The 24997-nt window shown below is 34.1% G+C and overlaps 1 protein-coding gene across 38 annotated transcripts in view; it reads right to left on the reverse strand.

The window, feature by feature from the left end:
* Nucleotides 1-24997, reverse strand: part of LOC143200095 (phosphatase and actin regulator 2) — an 82767-nt gene that overhangs the window by 42375 nt on the left and 15395 nt on the right. For 12 of the 38 annotated variants that reach the window (XM_076410383.1, XM_076410385.1, XM_076410388.1 and 9 more), the window contains one exon: nt 24365-24424. The exons of 11 other annotated variants lie outside the window; for them this stretch is intronic. In XM_076410383.1, the coding sequence (XP_076266498.1) occupies nt 24365-24424 (60 nt within the window). Of the gene's footprint in view, nt 1-4747; nt 4785-24364; nt 24425-24997 lie in introns of all 38 variants that reach the window. 15 more of the 38 variants (XM_076410415.1, XM_076410398.1, XM_076410380.1 and 12 more) reach the window with 3 other exon arrangements.

Consider the following 24997-nt stretch of genomic DNA (forward strand, 5'->3'; position numbering starts at 1 on the left):
CGCCATCACAGCGGTCCCCCCGAAATGGTCCGTTGTGCAGTCTCGTCGCCAAGGCAACACCCCTACATCGAATAATTCGTAAGTTGAAAGCACCCGGAAGTTAATTCGGTCAATATGGAAGTCGAACCGAACGGGATCCCATTTCTTTCGACTGATACAGGTCTTTTCCGAACGGTGGTCGGTCGTCGGGGAACGTCCAACGTAAGCTATGTGAAGTACCGATGAACATCGATCCCACGACATCATGTGAGCGAATATTGTTGAAATTATAAATGGCTACTTAATTTTTGAGGATTGAGGTATAGATAACGTCACCTCTTAAACCGAACCCGGGAGCCGTAACCTTCACACGACAAGTGTCAACATTTCAGGACAACCTGACGTTTATTTTAACAGCTAATGGCGGTTGGTCCATTAAACGACTTTCTAGCTCTTAGTGAAACATCAATCATCAATGATAGCCGAACACCAGACATCAAAACAATGCTCCAACGAAAGAGCTTTAGCCTAAAACAAATCATTGTACGAAAAAGGTATACAACAAATTTGAAGATCGCTGATTTAATAGCGTGACTATTGCAGATTATATTGATGGATAATGAAGATGAACTTTGCCAAGAAGTTGTGCTCAGGACTACCACTTGATAACCGACCACACTTTTCCAAAGAAGAAGAGGAAAAAGTGCTCGCCTTGTTGTCACAGTGAAAGTATCAGGACGTTAAGGCGTCAGGACGATTCTCTCACTTCTGCAACAATTACGAGATCGAATACCGTTCAGGGTATGCCTATTCCGATATGGCATGCCAAAAAACGCAATATTGAAGGCGTCATATACTCTCTGCGTCTGAAAACAGATAATATCATCCATAAAATTGGCCATAATCACCAACTACTGCTCATATTTCGTACACAATAATCTTTTTCGCAAATAAAAGTTGGTCGCAAATTCTGGCTCCCCATTTTTTTTAACCAAATTCCGCCAACAGCACGACGAACGCCAAATCACAAACATATTTACACTAGCCATTACATAAAACGAGAGAATAATGCTTAAACATCCTGGTTTGATAATGTTTTTGTAGCGATACGATAAAAATTGTAATTGAATCCTAAAAAAATAGAAATCACGTGCCGCCAGATAAACAATTATCTGTTCCTAACTATCATAATGTGGTTAGCGAATGGGTGGTGATTATTTTTTATTTAAATCTACAATATCTTCAACATAAAGGCTATTTATAGATCTGATGATGATCGTACATCTCTGCGGTGAGGAATTTGCGATGGCTAGTGGTTCTTTTATTTAAAATGTTCTGTTAAAAATACAATAGCTTGATTTTATTTGTTATATTATCATCTTGTACCCAAATACAAAGGTTGGCGCTTTGGCTGGGAATAGAGTCTCTCGAAGAGTAATCACCATTGTAGTACCTTTGCATAGTGTTTTGTTAAATGTTTATATATTATTTGCCAAGAAATAAAAGTATTCCTTACATTGGCTCTTTAAAAAACATAATATTGATAGTTATGTTGCTAATAAAGTAAATTATTGCTAAATATTGTTCTAATTCACTAATTTTTTGAAAATACATTTTTTATCGTATAACTTTAAAACCGATAATTGTACAAAAACCAATATACTACCGTTCGATGCAGCGTACAAATCTCTACAAACCCTATAAATTACATTAACTTGCGATTGCTTGAATGGAAATAGCGAGAAAAACCTTTAAAGTGACAAAAAATCCCAAAATTATATATGGAAAAAGTGCCGAAATTCTTTACCTCTCAGATAGAGATGAAACTTCCAAAATATACGTATTTTGGTGTGAAATAAACGAAAATCCATGTTAAATTGCCTTAAAACTTGTAGTTTTTGAGATATGGGACATAAACCGTAATTCACTAATTTTTTGAAAATACAGTTTTTATCGTATAACTTTAAAACAGATAATTGTACAAAAATCAATATACTACCGTTCGATGCAGCGTAAAATTCTCTACAAACCCTATAAATTGCATTAACTTGCGATTGCTTGAATGGAAATAGCAACAAAAACCTTTAAAATGACAAAAAATCGCAAAATTTCACGACTATATATATGGAAAAAGTGCGGAAATTCTTTACTTCTCAGATAGAGATGAAACTTCCAAAATATACATATTTTGGTGTGAAATAAACGAAAATCCATGTTAAATTGCCTTAAAACTTGTACTTTTTGAGATATGGGACATAAACCGTAATTCACTAATTTTTTGAAAATACAGTTTTTATCGTATAACTTTAAAACCGATAATTGCACAAAAATCAATATACTACCGTTCGATGCAGCGTAAAATTCTCTACAAACCCTATAAATTGCATTAACTTGCGATTGCTTGAATGGAAATAGCAACAAAAACCTTTAAAATGACAAAAAATCGCAAAATTTCACGACTATATATATGGAAAAAGTGCGGAAATTCTTTACCTATCAGATAGAGATGAAACTTCCAAAATATACATATTTTGGTGTGAAATAAACGAAAATCCATGTTAAATTGCCTTAAAACTTGTACTTTTTGAGATATGGGACATAAACCGTAATTCACTAATTTTTTGAAAATACAGTTTTTATCGTATAACTTTAAAACCGATAATTGTACAAAAATCAATATACTACCGTTCGATGCAGCGTAAAATTCTCTATAAACCCTATAAATTGCATTAACTTGCGATTGCTTGAATGGAAATAGCAACAAAAACCTTTAAAATGACAAAAAATCCCAAAATTTCACGACTATATATATGGAAAAAGTGCCGAAATTCTTTACCTCTCAGATAGAGATGAAACTTCCAAAATATACGTATTTTAGTGTGAAATATACGAAAATCCATGTTAAATTGCCTTAAAATTTGTAGTTATTGAGGTATGAGACATAAACCGAAATTGCAGTAAAACACTTGTATTAGTAAAAAAAACATGTTTTCTTTCTCGGATAAATTACGACAAAAAAATAACCGCAAGTTGGTTTTTGGTATTAGCAGCGTAAATTCGACCACTACAAAATACTAGCTCTGCCTTGAGACTCCTTAACAGCAGTATTTTCAGTATCATAAGGCGATTGACGATGAACGTCTCTGTTAATATCAATGACAATAACAAGAAAAAAATCACAAACATTTCTAAAAGGACAAATTACATACGACTTGAAATACAAAACACTCCTGTCCACTTCAACGCCCTAGCCAGTGGGGCCATTGAGAGCACACGCTATCGGCCATCGAACAAATTAATTAAGTAACGCAAGGGGGGGCATCGTCCAAGCACGGAAAGACGGCAAAGGCGAGGACAAACTGCACGAGACGCCTGGGAAAAAAAAGAATTTTTCAAACCCCACCGAAACGGAGTCGAAAAATCCGCCACGTAATCACGAATAACATGGAAAATGCATCGATACGGAAACCGAGAAGGGAAAAAACGGACTCGGAGAGATTGTCTCGGCTCGAGAAAAGACCGAGTAACGCGGTTCAACGACCTCGGTTCGGATAATATGCGCTTTATTGCATAAATAAAACATCTCAATAGGCGTCACATTCGTATTGTGCTTCGTGGAATGAAATGCGTCGACTGAAACGGAGAAGCGGAAGAACGACCGAACGTGTGATTGAGACGTCGCGAGAAGTTCGGAAAGATCGCACCTTTACCGACAGAAACTTCACGGGATAGTTAAAGTGGTTTCGAAGCTTTGAAAATCTTTCTATAATGTCTCCAGGTCTAAAGTAACACCAAAAAATGTCAAAAAGAATACGGGAATACATAAAACATCAGCATGCACCATGATATACATGCAACACTGGTTAACCATCTCTACTGGCCAAAGAAACCTATTGTCTGCCAGATAAAAACAAGAATACTGATATTAGGTTTTTTTCTTTCACAAAAAAGCATTGACAAAAATGTACTAAATCTTGTTTTATCAAATGAGCTAGATGGGGATGGATACACAACAGAAAATACACAATTAAAAGTCCATTGTCATCAAAGGTCAATTGAAAAGTCCCCGGCCTGACACATAGATGGCTCCATTATTTCAAAGTCCAATCGACAGTCATCCGAGTGGACTGCACACGATGAACGCGCTCTAAAGAGCGGGAAAACGCAACAGTCGGCTGGCAAGGTTATGGCGTCTGTATTTTGGAATGCGCATGGAATTGACTACCTCGGATGGTAGCCAGCGAGCATTTCCTGTTCTCAGATCTCAAAAGAATGCTCGGTGGGAAGAAAATTTCGTCGAATGAAGAAGTGATCGCCGAAACTGAGGCCTATTTTGAAGCAAAGGACAAATCGTACTACAAAAATGCTATCGAAAAATTGGAGGGTCGCTATAATCAGTGTCACCCTTGAAGGGAATTATGTTGAATAAAAAAAACTAATTTTGGCAAAAATGTGTTTTACTACGGTAGGCCAGGGACTTTTCAATAGACCTGTTTAAGCTTTATCTTACTTTAATTTTAGAAAAACCGTTTGTACACCTAATATCATAGTAAATTCGATAGAACTAATAATTTGCTACCTCAGAAGCAGTTGCAGGCCAATTTTAAGCCATTCACATGAGCCCTGATACAACGAAATGTTAGCTTTTTGTGAGAAGATGGATGATTCTGTATCTATAAAACACACACAATGAGAAGAAAAGTTGATAAAACAGTGACAAAGCTTTTTTCAATAAGCAACACGTCTCGCGAAAATGACACAATATTACCTGCGTAAAAGTATCCCTTTGAGGAAAGGCCATCACCCTGTAAATATGGTACTATGAATAATATGAACAACACTATAGGGAAAAATGCATGAAACAAAAAACGAAATTTCAAAAATCCATATACCGGTTTATAATACATCTGTTTAAATGTCAATAATAATCTAGCTCTTTGAAGTCATACGTTTATGTACGGGGATACCAATAGATCAATAGACAAAATAGAAATGTTATTTAAAAAGCAAATAATCCAAATAAAACAAAAACAAAATCTAAAAAAATTTCTTTGACATATTCGCTTTGCCTAACCCAAAAATGAATGAGAACAAAGGTTCAGAACTTATCAAAATATGTTTTCATTTACGAAGCCACCAAATAGGACGACATACTTCCGAAACAACGTACAAAACAACCGGAAATGGACAGGAATCATTACGTTATGACGACAGGCAGGCCGGTTATCATTTGTTCTAATTGAAAACAAAAATTCTCGATAACAAGTGGCCGCGTAACAAATGAATCAGAACAAAATGTTATCGATTAAATGACTAACTCGGAAAAAAACATTACGTTATCCACCTAAGGACTGGTGACATAGTTAAAACCCGATTTTTTTCGAAATATCAAAAACATTCCGTCATTTCACTTACGAAAAAATATAAATGTACGTTTCTTAGACATTCCTGTCATGCTTTTTCTATATGCTGTCGGGTTCACTATTTTTTCTTTAATAAAAAAACTACAAGAGTAATTTAATAAGGTAATATTACATTATTACTTAATATTATTTATAAAGTAATATATAATATTACAAAATATGTTCAGAGTGTTCGTCTGAGGCACTAAAGGACCAAAAAATAAAGGCAAAAACATTCTATTTGATATGTTATACGGCATCTTAGATTATTTCTGATACAAATAAATTGATTTATTATCCAAAGGACTGACAGATTATAAGCCTAACTAAGATGCAATTCGTACTTGTAATTTAAAACAGCAAGTCTTTCATTATAATCTACATCAATAAATGAATTGAAATACACAATACGTGTATATTCATAGATTATGTGCTCGAACCTATCGAAAACCAAAATATAGCTCAAGTTCTACATTTGAACCAGCAGTTTTTCAACCAACAACACAGAATCTTTAAAAGGAATTGGAAGTACAAATATATTTTTTTAAAAGAAAGTGACTGAAAGGTTTGGAAACTGAAAAAAAATGTCAGATTATTTTGAAACCGAAGAATCTGTGCCTCCAACTTCCTTGGTTAGATGTTATACCAGCAAGTGCAGGTCTTTTTTAAACCGATTTATTGTGTACAACATACTGAGTAAAAATGTAATAAGAAAAATAAAAAATTGGTGTTTCTTGTTCTGCTCACGGTTGCACATAAAAATAATAGCGTCCAATTATATACAAACTAGCGACCCGCCCCGGCTTCGCACGGGTGCAATGCTGATACTAAATTAAATACACTACAGAAAAAATATGAACGTTGTATATAAAAACATAGCGGCCCGCTCCGACTTTGCACGGGCATAAAATATATATGCCTATGTCACTCAATGAAAACATGATTAAAATCGATCCAGTATTTTTGGTTCATTCATTACTGCCCTTGGCTTGAACGCATTAAATTTGGAGTAAAACAATTCCTCTTCCCCTATACTTACTATGAAGATTTCCTGCTATCTTTGGAATATCTAAATTCATACAATTTTTATTACATTACACATTTTTAAACGCAAATTTTAAATTTGTAATATCTCCGAAAATATTTGTTTAATTTACATGCTGTAAGGAACCATATTGATCTATATTAATTGCACACTGCATTTAAGGTACTTAATTCGATAAGGATTAATGCCGTATTGCTTAAAAAAGCTTCGTAAATAAGCCATTTTCTCACGTAAAAAGTAAACAATAAAAATGGTTAATGTGGGTTATCCCTAAAAGATAAACATATACCATCGCGGACTTTTTTGTAGACCTTTTTATGGTGTACAATACTGTAGTACATTAATTTGATCTAACTCGTAGGGTTAGGCAGCGTTTTTGCTAATTGCTAAATAAGCCTAAAAAATAGGTTAATTTACGACATCACGTTAGAAACCTCTAAAATTAGCAATGTTGCCCTAGTATATTATGCATGTATTATACATATAAACCTTCCTCTTGAATCACTCTATCTATTGAAAAAAACCGCATCAAAATCCGTTGCGTAGTTTTAAAGATTTAAGCGCACATAGGGATATAGGGACAGAAAAGGCGACTTTGTTTTATACTATGTAGTGATAATACATACATAAAAAAGAAGACCAGGTTTAGAATTCAAAATTCTAATATGCAATTCACTTCAATATATTTAAACCCTGTATTTATAAATATATTTTGGAAATATTGTTTTTTAATATTAACACTTGTACAAATAAAATTTATTGTATTTTATAATATTTAATACAATAATAATGTACAATCAGAAAATAAGTTATCAGTTGGCAGATTAGATAGTGTTTTTTATGTATTTTGAAGTGTTTTATACAAATGATAACTACTATCAGATGGTTAAGAACTTGGCTACAACTTAACAGACGGAAGATCACATTCTATGTCTTTATTTTATACAATCAGGGCTCGTCCAGAATATTTACGATCTTTTAATTATTTAAAGCCATTAATTATCATTTAAAATAAATATGGGTTCATAAATACGACCGATGCAAATAGAATAAATAACAACGCAATATCAACTAATTCCGAATAACATAAATAATGTATGTTTTGTTTGTTATGCGAGCGATTTAACCACAGCCTATGAATCATTAGCGGACGGGTTCATATTTTGATTAACCGACCATTAGAATTGTCACTCTTATCGTTGGATTCGGTCGGTAAATCGGTGAACGGTGATGGGCGACTGTGTCGTCGGTTTCACCTTGAGAGAAAAACGTGGAAACAATTAAAATGTGTTAATGGGTATTCCTCATCAGGTTCATCCCATGATATATAAAATATTGATTAAGTAATGCGGTTTTAAATGTTTTTCTTTAAATGATGAATAGCACAATTAGATGGTTAAATAGTAATTTTAAAAACAATATGCCATTAAATACTGAAACTATATCGATCTAAGTGTATGTGTGTTAATCGTAATTAAGTGTTGTTTGTTTTGAATTTAAAAGGGCAATTTTAAATGTATTTTAACGTTAGAAATGGAAAATGGCAAATGAAGGGGATGTGATTTATATATGTTGTATTTACTGTCTCAAAGAATAAACATTTCTGTATATTTTCTTTATAAATTATATCATTGGCTTAATAATATACGTTTCATATTTGTTTACACATTTCAATTCATAGATTAGATAAGATTTTTTTCATGTTTTTTGAATTAATTTAGTATTCGAATGTTAAATAGTGTTAATGTTGCTATAATAATGTATACATTTTCATAAATAACATTTTTAAATAAAATATACTTTTCTAAATTTCCTGCTGTGATCCTAATGTGATCATCGATCTTTTAATCAAAATATCAGACATACTGTTACAAAGATATGTAACAAAAATATGTAAAACTGATATGCAGTCTTTTCGGTGTTTCCTATTTTTATCCTATTAATCTTTCACAACCAAAGAAACAACCATTTCTTGGTTTTTAGTTAAAGAAAAGTTCCTAAATCTTTAGGGTAGTTAGTTGGCTCGGGGAATGGAGGTAAAACGAAATAAAATAATGGTTGTTTACATGGGATGACCGTTATTTATTGAAGTTATATTAAAAAGTGGAAAATAAAAACAGATAAAAAAAGGCTGGCAGCGGTATTATCTGAAGAGGTGGCTTGGGCAGTCGGTGGCACGTCTGAACGGAACGATAGTCATACAGTGCCCTTCAATAATCTACCAGATAAACGTCTCGGGGTTGCCAAATATTCGTTATCGTGTACTAGTTGGTGCTACTGGCACCCCGCCCGTGTTCAACGTCTGGGATTATATTTCTGGGTATATTGTAGACCGTTATTCCACGATGTAAAATTGGACATGCCTCAAGGTCATTACAGATCTATACAAGATATAACTAGCGAATATGAAGAAAAATCTATAGTTTTGAAACATATATTTGCATGTAAAATAGCTGTACTATTATCAGAGTAGTTTTACCTGGCAATTTGAAAGTCTCTTGTATAGTCTTTCGATAACCTGATAACTAATGATCATGTATCAATTAAGCAATAAGTTAATTATATTCATGGACAATCATTGGAACAATCGACCAAATACATAGAGTAACAGCGGTTGGTGAAAAAGAATTCGACGAAAAGAAATAGTGCCCTCCAAAGTTATGACTGCAGCAACGGATGAGGTCGTTTCAGCCTGGAAAAGGGGGGGGAGGTTAACGGTGACGCGGTGCTAAGCTCCCAGCATTTCGACCAGCTCGCGAACAAACGCGTTTTCAGAAAAACTTGAGCTAAGTTGTTGTTTGTGGAATGATTGAGATATGAAGTGCTTGATTTCTGGAGTGTCAGTTTCCCTATGAATTTGATTATTTCTGACAAATCATGGAGCGATTAAGATTCTCGTGAGGAGCTTATTTTGGGAACCTTGATGCCGTTTCACCTGGTTGGGTGTAACAAACTTGAAGTAGACATTAGATCCGTAGAGGAGTACGGACCGAATTAACATCTTGTAAAATAAGCATTTGATGAAGATGGGAAATCTGCTAGAAGGGCAGATCAGAGAAGATAGCAGGTCTGCTATCCCCGAACATTACTGGGTTGCTTTCTGGATTTGAGAATGCCAACCGAACCGTCGGTCGAAGTGGAGACCTAGGTACGTGACGTTATCCAGCCATGGAATTATTGCGGTGTCGAAAAATAATCATAAACGGCATTACCAAATTAACTTGAAGGGCTTTAAAAATATTTGTAATTTGTTGATGATCTTCAACAGCCTGAAGAACATAACATGAATGACGACTACTGCAATGGAAAATTGTCTAACGAAGACCAATAGGTTTAGAACAGCTGAGAAAATACCATCGTCCAACGACCAGAGACGGACGGGCTTGTAAAAAGAATTCGTGGTGTACGAAGCGACGTGACCAGCGTGACCAACCGGTCGTACGTCTGTCGTAATCGGAGGCTTCTGCCAGTGTTTCGTTTTTTTTTTCGTTCCATCTCCGTCCGCCCCCTCTCCTTTTCTCGCCCGTTCGGGGTGTCGTTGCTCTCTATCTCTGTCTTTCTCTTCAAATGGCGCTCGTGGACGCGCCGGCCTCGCGATTGTAAACAAACCATCGTGATTATATAATAACGTGAGATTGTTTCGAATGTGTCGGCTGAACAAGGTGTGACTGAACGTTCGGTCAACATTTGTACAAACCATATTTCAGATAGTTAGGATTTTTTTAAATAATTTATTGGGTTATTAATGTAACTAGTATGTCTTTATACGTACAGTTATCATTTATTAAGCTCAGGACTTAAAAATGAGCGTTCAAAAAAGCTAAAATCAATGTATTAACAGGTCAATTGAAAAGTCTCCGGCCTACCATAGTAAAACATATTTTTTGGCAAAAATAGTTTTTTTTATACAACATAATTCCCTTCAACGATGATACACTTTGTAGCGACACTCCAACTTTTCGACACCATTTTTGTAGTAGGTTTTTGTACAACTGCATGTTTCCCCTTCAAAAAATAATATTCTATCAACATCCGAAATTCCTTTTTATCTATTTTTTTCACAATAACAAAAGTTACTTCACTCAAAATGCTATAATTCACAAACTAATGATCCGACAGCTGTCAAATTTATACAGGCTTCTTTTGAGGGTTATAATTTAATTCTAGTAGCGTCATCTATGTGTCAGGCCGGGGACTTTTCAATTGACCTGTCAGTAAAAAAGTGTATAAAGTACAACATCTCTATCTTCCTTGGTTCGTTCCTTGGAAGGAACGTTTGATGCCTTTGGCATGTTTATATCTAATATTTGAGATGTTTAATGCAGAATAAGTTAACAGTAAGAAACACCGTACAAAAAAATTGTTGGTTAAATAGGTTAATAAAGTTCACAATTTGTTAATAACAGTGTTGAAATGAAGATTAAGAATGAAGATTAAATTGACGAATCATAAAATGTTGATTAATCAACTATTTCCAGCCGTCTCAGATCAACCGGGATGATTTAAATGCAAATAAATTGAGAATCACTTGAACTGAAGCGAAGAGACGTTGAAAAATGATTATTACCAATGGAAAATGGATATACTACGATAATCCAAAAAGGAGAATGTGAGAATAAATGGTGAGGCGAATAAAATCGAACAAAACCCTTAATGACAAAATAAATTTGAGCAATAATTGGTTGAAAAACGACTAGACTTCTTCCATCATGACAACACTCGACCCTATGGTCAGACTACCGGTTAAAAACTATTTTAAAAGTAGCCTTTCCTGACGACTATGTTTATACAGGGAATAAGCATTCGTCTATATAAAATAAAAATCAAAAATAGCCAAAAAATGCATTTAAGATGGATTACAACAAAAAAAAACCAGCGAGAACTTTTCCGTATATCCAATAATTCATAACGCGATTGGTATAGATAATAAAATAATGCGAACTATCTCCGACTTTCTCTTTTTTAATTAGTTTTGCACTAACTGAAATTGCGCAGACACGCATTTGTTGGCGGAATGTTTATCAACCGAAACGCAACAGTTTTCAACAAAATCCTCACCGAAATAGTTTGTTCTAGTCGACGGTCCGATTATCGTTTACTGTTTATCGACCCTTAACATCAATCATTGATTCCTACGGTGTTTCGAGGCTAAAAAGTCGTCAGAGTCGATGATGGATGTTTATATGCTGCCGTGAAAAAAAATATAATGAAAATAAATGACCGAAAAGCCGAAAAAACATCGCTTTCGTACGAAAATCGATATACATATATATGTTTCATGTCCATTAAGGTAATAACAAACGCGTCGCGGAGCTCGGCCCAATTAAGACCGGCAGTGGTCGGTGAATAAAATGAAGCGCCAAGAGTTTTATTTGTTTCGTTTAGTCCAGACGGTGGACAGGGGGTATTGGCCTTTTCACTGGAGCCTATGTCGGAAACTAGGGCTTGGCTATACCGTCTAGATTAAACGCACACTCGCACACACGGTATCATTATCGATGGGCTTTGCTTATCACACCCAACGCCACTGTACTGGACAGTTTAACAATATACAGAGTGGTTCTCGTATCATAACATAGTGGATTAATTTTCAAGGTCCTAAAATTGATGGGAACATTGGATCGCTCTGTAGCTACTTAACAGGTCAATTGAGAAGTTCCCGGCCTGACACATAGATTGCGCTACTAGAATTAAATCCATATGTATTTTATTTAGCCCTAATCCTCAGAACATGCGTATATACATTTAACAGCTCTCGGATTATTAGTTTGTAAATTATGGCATCTTGAGTGAAGTAATTTTTGTTATTGTGAAAAAAATGCATAAAAAGGAATTTGGTGTGTTGAAAAAATATTGCTTTTCGAAGGGAAAAAATATAGTTGAAGCAAAAACTTGGCTTGATGCCGAGTTTCCGCACACTGCCCCAGGAAAATCAACCATCAAAGATTGGTATGCTAAGTTTAGACGTGGTGAAATGAGCACCGAAGACGGTGAACGCAGTGGACACCCAAAAGAGGTTGTTACCGACGAAAACATTTAAAAAATCTACAAAATGATTTTGATTGCCGAAAGGCGGCCGCATCTGAAGAAAAAGAAAGTGCTGCTTCACCAAGACAATGCACCGTGTCACAAGTCAGTGAAAACGAGATGACAAAAGTCCATGAATTGGGCTTCAAATTATTTCCTCATCCACCGTATTCTCCGGATCTGGCCCCCAGCGACTGTTTCCTGCTCTCAGATCTCAAAAGAATGCTCGCTGGGAAGCAAGTTTCCTCGAATGAAGAGGTGATTGCCAAAACTGAGGCCTATTTTGAAACAAAGGACAAATCGTACTACAAAAATGGGGTCGCTATAATCAGTGTATCACAGTGAAGGGAATTATGTTGAATATAAAAAAACTAATTTTGCCAAAAAAATGTGTTTTACTATGGTAGGCCGGGGACTTTTCAAAACCTGCAAGTTTTGTGTTTAAAAAATCATGGGTTTGTCCGATATTGTGGAATCAGCGAGGTGAAAATTGTAAAAAACGCAAATTTTCAAGACATATGGAAGAAAAAAAGGACATATGGAAGTGTTAAAATTTCTCACCTCTCGGATAGCGGTAAAAGTTTCAAAATACATGTATTTTGAGATGAAAGAAATGAAAATCTATGTTAAATTACCCTAGAATTTACAGTCCTTGAGATATGACACAAAACAGAAATTCACTTATTTCTTGAAAATATATTTTTCACAGTGTAACTTCAAAACTAATGGTTACATAAAAACTATTATACCATCATTCGATTCGGCGTAAAATTATTTATAATCAATCTCTGCTGTTTGCATTCTCCTGCGATTATTTGAACGGAAATGACAACGAAAAACTTGAAAATGGCAAAAAATTGTAAAATGTTACGACTATCAGACATGAAATATGTTAAAATATAGTTTTTAGATTACAAAAACGATAATCCATGTTAATTTGCTTTACAATGAATAGTTTTTAAACTACATTTTATATAAACAGATTATTCTTAATACATGCCTTTTTAAAGTGAAAAAAAAAAGATCAAAATCCTCGCATGCGCCTAATACATTCCACAAAAAATCTTTGAATGAAAACAAGAACAAGAAACATGAGGCACTGAATATTAATATTTCCAAAAATCCAAAGTATACATCACGAAAAATACAACATAAATGTTAACAGCTGTACAATTAATCAACAAACAACGCTGTATTTCCGTCCACACAATATAAACAGGCGCACGCCAAAACTATCAGCAACTCCAATAAATAAACGACAGCATAAACACGTCGTTTAAACTATTTCCCAATGAGAGACGACGAGGGTCAATTAGCTACAAAACGGCTTGTTTCCGTTTGGTTTTTACAGCGACCGCTTGATCGAAAATCCGAAACTGGTCGCCTATAACCTCCAAAACAGTTTTTCGAGCGCCCGCCGAGTGCTAGCAATCAAGGTTCGAACGAAAGTAAAAGTAAAACGAACGTTTTTCTAACCGAATCACACTAATAAGTGGATAAATGCTTGGGTAAAGAGGTATTCGCTTGGGCAATCCGCCATAATGATATAATACGGTTGGGAAACTCTACCTATATCGTTATTTTTTTATTCTCCGACAAATTACCCAACAAATATTTACATTACCGACATATATTGTCATTATCTCCACGCAGAAAACGCTTTAAATTCTCCGTGGGGACTCTATCAACATTATCCTGATGATTATGGCGCTATTAACGAAACGTTCATCGAATGATAGGCGCTCGAAACTGAATTTAAAATGATAAAACTTCGATATATCAAGAATGCGCCGTTGAATGTGTTTCTGAAGTCATAAAAGTGGATATAGAATAGTGTTTAAATTCGATAAAATTTTAATAAAATAAACAAATTATAAATATCAACAATGATATTTGAGATTATGCGATAAATAATGAAGGCTTTATTTTCATTAGCTGACGATAATTTGTAAATATAGTGAGTAATAATAATAGAAAGCATTATTACTGAAATACTAGGCAAATAAAAAGCCCTAAAATCTTAATTTAACGTAATCAAAATTTAGATTTTAAAGAATATTTCATTCTTTTGTATTTCTGAATGTTATTACAATATTATCGCAAAGTTCAAGGACTAAAAGAAGCTCAAACTTTATTATTATTCAATAGAATATAACATGCTCTTTAAAGAATAAAATTGTTTGAGTTTCTGAGCTACTATTTCAATCATAATTTGATTTTATATGTTTTTCGATTGGATTTCTAAACTTATTTAATAATATATATTTATAACAAATAAATAAATAGAAGATACCCTATATTCTTTGTAAATTATTTCGGTAATTTCTTTCCAACTCAAATGGGTACCTGAGGTTATGTTAACTTTATAAAGAATATTTCACTTCCCTTAAGTTTCTGAGTTTATTCCGAGAACTCAAAAATTTTTAAACTATCTTAGAAGACTTTATTAGTCGTAATATTTATATGTCAATAAAAGTAAAATCTGTTCAAATTTACTCAGTAAAACATTGAGTTAAAAATCAAAAAAAGCATTCAAAGTTTGTTGATTTTTAAAGGATATTTTTTATTCATTTGAGTTTCAGGCTTCTATTGAAATGTTTAGAACTTCTCTTGAACATACATATAGTTTAAAACCATAACGAAATACATAGGAATAACGGAAACAACATTGCTGATGTTTTAATCAACGAAACAATATTTATAGAGGATCCAAAATTAAACTAAAAGTACAACCGACGTACGCTCCCCTGAAAATATCGAGTTTAAAACCCAGAACGTCGTACGGTTCTGAGAAAATTTCAACTTTTACGTAATCTATCACTGACCAACGTCTCAAGCGAACAGACGTCGCGACAACAATCTTTTATTCATATCTAGAGGGCCTAGAAAAATGTCCGGGGCCTACGCATATTCCGTTTATGAATATATTCATTGTTTATCGTTTATTAGTTGTGTCGGATGGTCGGTGAGCTCGGCGACAATATATGCGTGCGCACGCCCGCGTGTTCTTGCGCTTGCATGTGTGTGTGTGTGTGAGTGGAGAGAAATGATCGGAATTCGAGATGGCTAGTTGGAAATTTTCGATTCGTAGTGGTTTGCCTTGTGCCACGCGCAAGGCAGCCTTGATGTATCAACGAGCCATCGTCTTTGGGTACTACGTCATACACTTCAAGCGTAATGATCGCTAATGGGGGCTGAAAAAATTGTCGAGAGTGAACTGGGAACTGTGGTTAATGAAATGCACATTTCGTTCGAATGATTCATATAAAAAGACTGTTTATATTTAACTAGCGACCCGCCCCGGCTTCGCACGGGTGCAATGCTGATACTAAATTAAATACATTACAGAAAAAATATGAACGTTGTATATAAAAACATAGCGGCCCGCTCCGACTTTGCACGGGCATAAAATATATATGCCTATGTCACTCAATGAAAACATGATTAAAATCGATCCAGTATTTTTGGTTCATTCATTACTGCCCTTGGCCTGCACGCATTAAATTTGGAGTAAAACAATTCCTCTTCCCCTATACTTACTATGAAGATTTCCTGCTATCCTTGGAATATCTAAATTCATACAATTTTTATTACATTACACATTTTTAAACGCAAATTTTAAATTTGTAATATCTCCGAAAATATTTGTTTAATTTACATGCTGTAAGGAACCATATTGATCTATATTAATTGCACACTGTATTTAAGGTACTTAATTCGATAAGGATTAATGCCGTATTGATTAAAATAGCTTCGTAAATAAGCCATTTTCTCACGTAAAAAGTAAACAATAAAAATGGTTAATGTGGGTTATCCCTAAAAGATAAACATATACCATCACGGACTTTTTTGTAGACCTTTTTATGGTGTACAATACTGTAGTACATTAATTTGATCTAACTCGAGGGTTAGGCAGCGTTTTTGCTAATTGCTAAATAAGCCTAAAAAAATAGGTTAATTTACGACATCACGTTAGAAACCTCTAAAATTAGCAATGTTGCCTTAGTATATTATGCATGTATTATACATATAAACCTTCCTCTTGAATCACTCTATCTATTGAAAAAAACCGCATCAAAATCCGTTGCGTAGTTTTAAAGATTTAAGCGCACATAGGGATATAGGGACAGAAAAGGCGACTTTGTTTTATACTATGTAATGATATTTCGTTTTAAAATATCGGTTTAAGATCTATATTTTCATTTCAATGTTTCTTTCACTCGGGGAATGTGTTTTTGTCGTGGAGCAATTATTTTCGCTTAGTTTAAATGGTTTTTCACCGGCTGCTGTCATCACCACACCACAAACAGAAAGAAATAAAACATTTAACGTTCTTTATGTGAAGAAAGTTCATACTTTCGTACCTGACTACTCTAAACTTCGTGACTATTCAGGGTTATATGTATATTAAGCCGTCAAAATGAAAATCTGTGGTAAATTGCATTTATGGTTTTTAAAATAAGCGCCAAAAAGAGAAATCCCCTTATTGCTTGAAAGTGTCCTTTTCACCCTATAACTTAAAAACCAGTAATTGTATAAAAATCAATAAACCACCACCTGATTCAGCGTAAAATTCTCTATAAACCCCGTAATTTTTATTATCCTGTGATTACTTGAATATGAATGACAGCAAAAAATTCGAAAATGGCAAAAAAACAAATATTCACGACTATATAAATGGAAAAATTGACAAAATATATGTATTTTGGGATGACAGAAACGAAAAGGAACGTTAAATTGCTCTAGAATTTATAGTTTTTAAAAAATATGTGAGAAAAAGAAAAATACACTCATTTTTAGATAATGCATTTATTATTGTATAACTTTAAAACCAAAAATTGTACAAAAATCAATGTACCACCATTCGATTCAGTGTAAAATTCTATATAAGTCATGTAATTTTCATTAACCTGTGATTTTTTGTGCGGAAATGACAGCAAAAACTTGAAAATAGTAAAAAAACGCAAATTTTCACGAATATATTACATTGAAGGAAAAGTATCTAAAAGGTTCATCTCTCAGATACAGATAAAATTGTCTATAAATATATACATATTAGAGTTATAGAAACGAAAATCCACTTTAAACTGCTTTAGAAATTTATAATTTTTAAGATGAGTGACACAAACAGTATCCACACTTTTTTTCGAAATACACTTTTCTCTGTATAACTTCGAAATCAGGTATTGTAAAACAATTATTACACCACTAGTCGATTCACCGTAATTTTTTTATAATTCCTGCAATCTTTTCATTCTTTTATGATTATTTAAACGGAAATTACAATGAGCAAAAAGAAATAAAAGTTGCAAAAAAGCAACAGGTCCCTCGTAAGCACGGTATCTTCTATCAGAATTCTATCGGACTTAACATATATATAGATAGTTTTATTGCATACATCGCTTTTTCAGTTAGTATTTTAGGGTAAATTAGATGGCTCGGTGAGTGGAGGTAAAACGAAATGAAAAAGTGGTGTTTACATTATGTGACCGTTATTTATTGATGTAATATAAAAATGTGGAAAATACAAAATAGATAAAACGGGTGGCAGCGGTGTTACCTGGAGACGAGGCTTGGGCAGTCGATGGTGGAACGTCTAAACCAAACGATGGTCGAGTACTGAATGAATGTAAATACCCTTCAATAACATCCCAGATAAACGTCTCGGGGTTACCAGCTATTCGTTATCGGGTTCTAGTTGGCGCTGCTAGCACCCCGCCCGTGTTCAACATCTGGTATTATATTTCTGGGTATTTTGTAGACCGTTATTCCACTATGTAAAATTCGACATCCCTCAAGGTCGCTATAGTATTAACCTTCAAAAGAAAGCAGTTAAAATTTCATAATATACTCATAAGGTTGTGAATTATTGTGGCAAGAATGACATTACCTTTATTATTTTCAAAACAATGGATCAAAAATTACGAAGATATCAAAAACAAGAACGTGTTGATGATTCTGAGCAGTGTTTGGTCCTGATTAGACATAACAAAACTGAATTTTTGCGTCGATATGTGACAATGGATGTAACATGGATCAATCACTTCACTCCGGAATCAAAACGATCATCATCTGAGTGGAGAGCGACTTATTTTAAGGCAAAAAGGTGGTATTGAAATAATAGAGTGGCGCTGGAATGATTCTGTGGTTCAGGTAGGTCAATTTTGAACAAAAAAACACGCGTTTTCTTTGTTACGTCCGGGACTTTTCAACCCATTTGTTATTAACCAACAACTCTCGTATTTCTATCCGCTATAACGACATCTCGGTTTCCGAGTTTTTCGCACCATTCGCGTTTCACCATCACACCCGACAATGGTCATATTTCACAACGATTTCCACAGCCTCGCGTTCCCACATCCACTCGCAATTGTTTTATCAATTTTTCGTATGGCAGAACGGAAGAAGTGATACTGTAACCGCAAGTCCGTGGGAAACCCGTCCTGCGTTTCGCTCGTTTTTTTGTTTTGTTTCAGCCACTTCGACATGCTTTCGCGGTAACCATTGCATCTGATCGAGCTGAATATAAAACGGAATCGGTTTATTTTGTTAAGCCGTTGGTCTCAACGTATTGCACTTCGAGTCTAGGGATCTGAAGTTGACGGTGAGACTGGTCAGGAATTATTCATAGCGTTCCCTGAATGCTTTACAATACACACACGAAAAGTTTTAATATGTATACTGTGAAGGGCTATCACATTCAGAAACTCGAAAGACCACTTTATTGAAATACAACTATTTTATGACAAATCTATTTATTTACTTAACAAGGAACAAAACTAGGTTTGGGAACTATCGATTGAAAACAGTAGAAACAGTCCAACTAGTCGATAGTTGTGACAGTGTGAAAAAAGGAAGGGAATAATGATACAAATATATGTAATAATATTCCGAAAGTAACAATGATATAATCACTACATATATAAAGGCAACATTGCTAATTTTAGAGGTTTCTAACGTGATGTCGTAAATTAACCTATTTTTTAGACTTATTTAGCAATTAGCAAAAACGCTGCCTAACCCTACGAGTTGGATCAAATTAATGTACTACAGTATTGTACACCATAAAAAGGTCTACAAAAAAGTCCGCGATGGTATATGTTTATCTTTTAGGGATAACCCACATTAACCATTTTTATTGTTTACTTTTTACGTGAGAAAATGGCTTATTTACGAAGCTATTTTAAGCAATACGGCATTAATCCTTATCGAATTAAGTACCTTAAATACAGTGTGCAATTAATATAGATCAATATGGTTCCTTACAGCATGTAAATTAAACAAATATTTTCGGAGATATTGCAAATTTAAAATTTGCGTTTAAAAATGTGTAATGTAATAAAAATTGTATGAATTTAGATATTCCAAAGATAGCAGGAAATCTTCATAGTAAGTATAGGGCAAGAGGAATTGTTTGACTCCAAATTTAATGCGTGCAGGCCAAGGGCAGTAATGAATGAACCAAAAATACTGGATCGATTTTAATCATGTTTTCATTGAGTGACATAGGCATATATATTTTATGCCCGTGCAAAGTCGGAGCGGGCCGCTATGTTTTTATATACAACGTTCATATTTTTTCTGTAGTGTATTTAATTTAGTATCAGCATTGCACCCGTGCGAAGCCGGGGCGAGTCGCTAGTATAATACAAGTGAGTGATTTATTTCTAATTTAATTTCAACATGTGCTTTTTGTTTTTAACCGTGCCACAAGACACAGATGTACATATTTCTTTTCCAACTCTTTACTGGAAAAGGAAAATAAATAGATCATTGATGTAATTTATTAACTTCAAAATAACAGTTTCTTTTTGAGTTATGTAAAATTAAACTAACACTAAATGCTTGTCCGTATTTTCACAATCAATTTTTAACAACTATTTAACCATCGCGCACTTTTTGAATACAATCACAATTTTATTTATGGTTAATAAGGAATATTTTATTGTTTCCTTAAAACTTGAATGAAAAAAGTTTTAACATAAAAAAGACTTGAGCAAACACCGAGAGTCTTAGAAAATAGAAAAAGTCAATCAAAAAAAGACCTTATTAGTCGCCAAGATAACATAAATACAGTCAATATAATTTTTCTATTTGTCCATCGAAATATTCTTCTTTTTACCTTATTACATTAATAAAAAGTTTTGAAAAATAGAGTTCCAAAATGCTTCTTTACTGATCTATAATTTTACTACAAAACATAAAACCATATATGCAATATAAATGAATGTAAGCATAAATTCAGCACATTATTTTCAAGGCCGCTGCTAGCAGAGCAAAGCTGAAACGTTAAAAGCCCAAAATTGACCAGATACGTTACACTTTTTTTATTCCGTAAGCCAGCTAAAAGTGTAAGACGACTATGTACAATTAAAGCTTTGGTAGTCCTGCCAAATACATTTGCATCTGTAGCGAATTGAGGCATGTCGAATTTTACATCGTGGAATAACGGTCTACAAAATACCCAGAAATATAATCCCAGATGTTGAACACGGGCGGGGTGCCAACTGGAACCCGACAACGAATAGCTGGCGGCAACCCCGAGACGTTTATCTGGGATATTATTGAAGGGTATTTCGGTCATTCAGTGCTCAACCCTCGTTCGGTTAAGACGTGCCACCATCGACTGCCCAAGCCTCGTCAACAGGTAACTCCGCTGCCATCCTTTTTATCTTTGTATTTTTCTCATTTTTTATATTGTCAATAAATAACGGTCACATCATGTAAACACCACTGTTTCATTTCGATTTACCTCCATTCACCGAGCCACATCATTATACCCTAAACATCCATATCTTAAAATGACCATCATAACATTTTTCTGTAGGTTTGACATGCATTCAATTTTAGTATGTATTAGTGAATATTGGAAACATGATTTCAACAATGCCTACAACTCAGTTGTCAACTGGCGATTGTGCTTATGTAGCGACCTTGAGGCATGTCGAATTTTACATCGTGAAATAACTGTCTACAAAATACCCAGAAATATAATCCCTGATGTTGAACGCCGGCTGGGCTCTAGCAACTACTATGAAATGATAACGATTATCTGGCAACCCCGAGACGTTTATCTGGGATGTTATTGAAGGGTATTTTCGATGATTCAGTCACTGATCAGCGTTCAATTCAGAGGTGCCACCATCGACTGCCCAAGCCTAGTCAACAGGTAAACCCCCAACAGCCAATACCATTTATCCCTTGTATTTTCTACAGTTTTATATTGTCAATAAATAACGGTCACATAATGTAAACACCACTGTTTCATTTCGTTTTACCTCAATTCATAGAGCCCATATAAATAATCTTAAACTTAAAAAAAGCAAACTATATACCTCTTTAAAAAATTTACGTAAATCGAGAAAAAATTACTAAAAATCCAATACTTTCTCCTATAACAATAATTCTTCATATTTTCTCAAGGAATATGTGAAGGTAATTGCAGCATCATGTTCACTATCGCCGACATTCTCAACGACAAGAACAGACAATCCGATACGCTCTGAAAACACAGCCTACTGCCTCTACTTATTAACTTTATTAAAAAACATTTTTAACAAACCGACCGTGATATAATTAAAAGGCGTTTTCACAGTGCAACGGAGGTGACGGCGGAAAAAGTTGGCACTTTGCGAGAGAGGACTGAGAACTAATACCGGTAGATTACCGGATACAATAGCCTAGTTTTAGTTTTCATGGCCTAAATAGTACGGCTACAATCCAATTTACTATAAATAACTCGGTTTTGCATGTGTTACACATCAGCATGGAAATTAAATTATGCTCTTCTGTATCTAATCACTACATAGTATAAAACAAAGTCGCCTTTTCTGTCCCTATATCCCTATGTGCGCTTAAATCTTTAAAACTACGCAACGGATTTTGATGCGGTTTTTTTCAATAGATAGAGTGATTCAAGAGGAAGGTTTATATGTATGATACATGTATAATATACTAAGGCAACATTGCTAATTTTAGAGGTTTCTAACGTGATGTCGTAAATTAACCTATTTTTTTAGGCTTATTTAGCAATTAGCAAAAACGCTGCCTAACCCTACGAGTTAGATCAAATTAATGTACTACAGTATTGTACACCATAAAAAGGTCTACAAAAAAGTCCGCGATGGTATATGTTTATCTTTTAGGGATCCACATTAACCACATTAACCATTTTTATTGTTTACTTTTTACGTGAGAAAATGGCTTATTTACGAAGCTATTTTAAGCAATACGGCATTAATCCTTATCGAATTAAGTACCTTAAATACAGTGTGCAATTAATATAGATCAATATGGTTCCTTACAGCATGTAAATTAAACAAATATTTTCGGAGATGATACAAATTTAAAATTTGCGTTTAAAAATGTATAATGTAATAAAAATTGTATGAATTTAGATATTCCAAAGATAGCAGGAAATCTTCATAGTAAGTATAGGGGAAGAGGAATTGTTTTACTCCAAATTTAAAGCGTGCAGGCCAAGGGCAGTAATGAATGAACCAAAAATACTGGATCGATTTTAATCATGTTTTCATTGAGTGACATAGGCATATATATTTTATGCCCGTGCAAAGTCGGAGCGGGCCGCTATGTTTTTATATACAACGTTCATATTTTTTCTGTAGTGTATTTAATTTAGTAACAGCATTGCACCCGTGCGAAGCCGATATATAATAATATACATACGGCCAGAAGATAATGTATTGTAAGATAAATATATATTTGATCTTTTAATCATACTAATCAAAAAATAATCACTGAGAAATCAACTCAAGCTACTTTAGATGTTCAAAAAATAAACCCATTGACAATTTAATAGTATTAACCTGTCTGTTTTAACTGGAATTTATTTATATATATTCAGAAACTGAAATTATTAATAAGTAGAACAATTCTCAATGACTATCAAACTCTAAAAATAATATGAATAATACTGTGCTCAGAAACTCATTAATAAACACATGTTGTAGTAAATGTTAAGCACATAAAGTCAATTTATCTTTTATTTTCGGAAGAATCTTCATACATTCAGTAAACCACTTTAATTCCTCTACTAACTACGCTTAAAATTAATCGATCATTGGCAATTTTAGATCTAATGACAAAAAAATTGGATACCTAATTTGTACAAGCTTGATTATGATAATAACAGACAATATCAAAAACTCAATTCAACTTATTCAGTAGTAGACTGCTTGTAGTTAACGTTGGCTGCAGAAACAGAATCACCAACTCTTAATTAATATATTAAACAAAGATTTTGCAAGACTTAATTAAAAAATATACAAGTATATTTAATTTTGAGTTCAGAAAATATATTACGTAAATCTTAATTACGTATTTCTCAGCTTTATTCACCTGTAAATTTGAAACAAATTCTTCTTAATATTACGGTAGTTGAATACAATGCATACTTATATCTTCTTATCAGTAATATAAATAATCAAATGCTTATTTTATAACGCACAACAGCTTAATATTTCGCTAATTATAATACTGTTAAGATTAACCTTATCTGTACGATAATTACACATCATAAAATTTATAGAGGCGGACAAAAAAATGAAGATGGCAAAACCAGATCGATATTAGGTCCGACTGGCGTCAAGCGGCGTTAACCTTGGGCAATAGACCGGTAAACACCGCATGGCGTTTGAGACGATTTAAATGTTATCGAATTAATTGTTAAATCACGTAATTAAATGGGTTAAGTAGTTAAAAAGCTCAAAATAAGTGAGGAGTAAAGCGAAACCAACACTGAAAACCCGGGACGCGACGAAATGAAGTACATAATGGCCGACGCACCTACGAACCGAGAGGGCTCACGAAGTTGAGGCCGGGTTAGTGCATAATGGACGATGAAACTTCTACCTGAGGGTTGTTAGCACAAAACGCATCCAAACGTACGTACGTTTACCTTTTCTATTACGCAGTTTACGGCCCTTCGTGTTTCTATTGTTTTCGTGGCCCTCTGCAAAGGAAGTGTCCGTGTCAATACAAAGATAAACAGAGAAAACCTTCAGGTTGTGTGTTGAGATAGACCGCACCGTGACTGTTTGGATACATTCAACATCATCATTTATTAGCTTATCAATAATCAAATCAACAGTTTACAAACAAGATATAATTATAAATTAACACTACATTTCTCCGCGACTGACCGACTGTTTCAACACGACATAACCTTTTCAACCCAGAATGCGAAGCCTACTTAGACTGACCCTGGGACCGGCGACCTCATTAAAAACAAAAAAATCTGATAATATTCAAAGAAACAATCCAAACAGATTCGCGTTCAACATTACCATAACAATCCCCTGGCGACCTCGTACACATCTGATTCGTTCAGCAATGATAAAAACGAAGGAAATTATTATATTATAATGGTATCAAGGCTGGAAATCCATGTAGAATTCGCATAGTTTTACCCAATTAATGCCGATTTTTAGAATTTAGTATTAAATTGTGTTATCCCATCACATCAACTCTTTATTGGTGTGAAAAAAACTACTCTGATATACGTATTTACTATTTTAACTACCTT

The sequence above is a fragment of the Rhynchophorus ferrugineus genome, unplaced genomic scaffold (assembly GCF_030347505.1).
Source record: "Rhynchophorus ferrugineus isolate W39M unplaced genomic scaffold, kcgeb_rfMv2 rfM7, whole genome shotgun sequence".
Lineage (NCBI taxonomy): Eukaryota > Metazoa > Arthropoda > Insecta > Coleoptera > Curculionidae > Rhynchophorus > Rhynchophorus ferrugineus.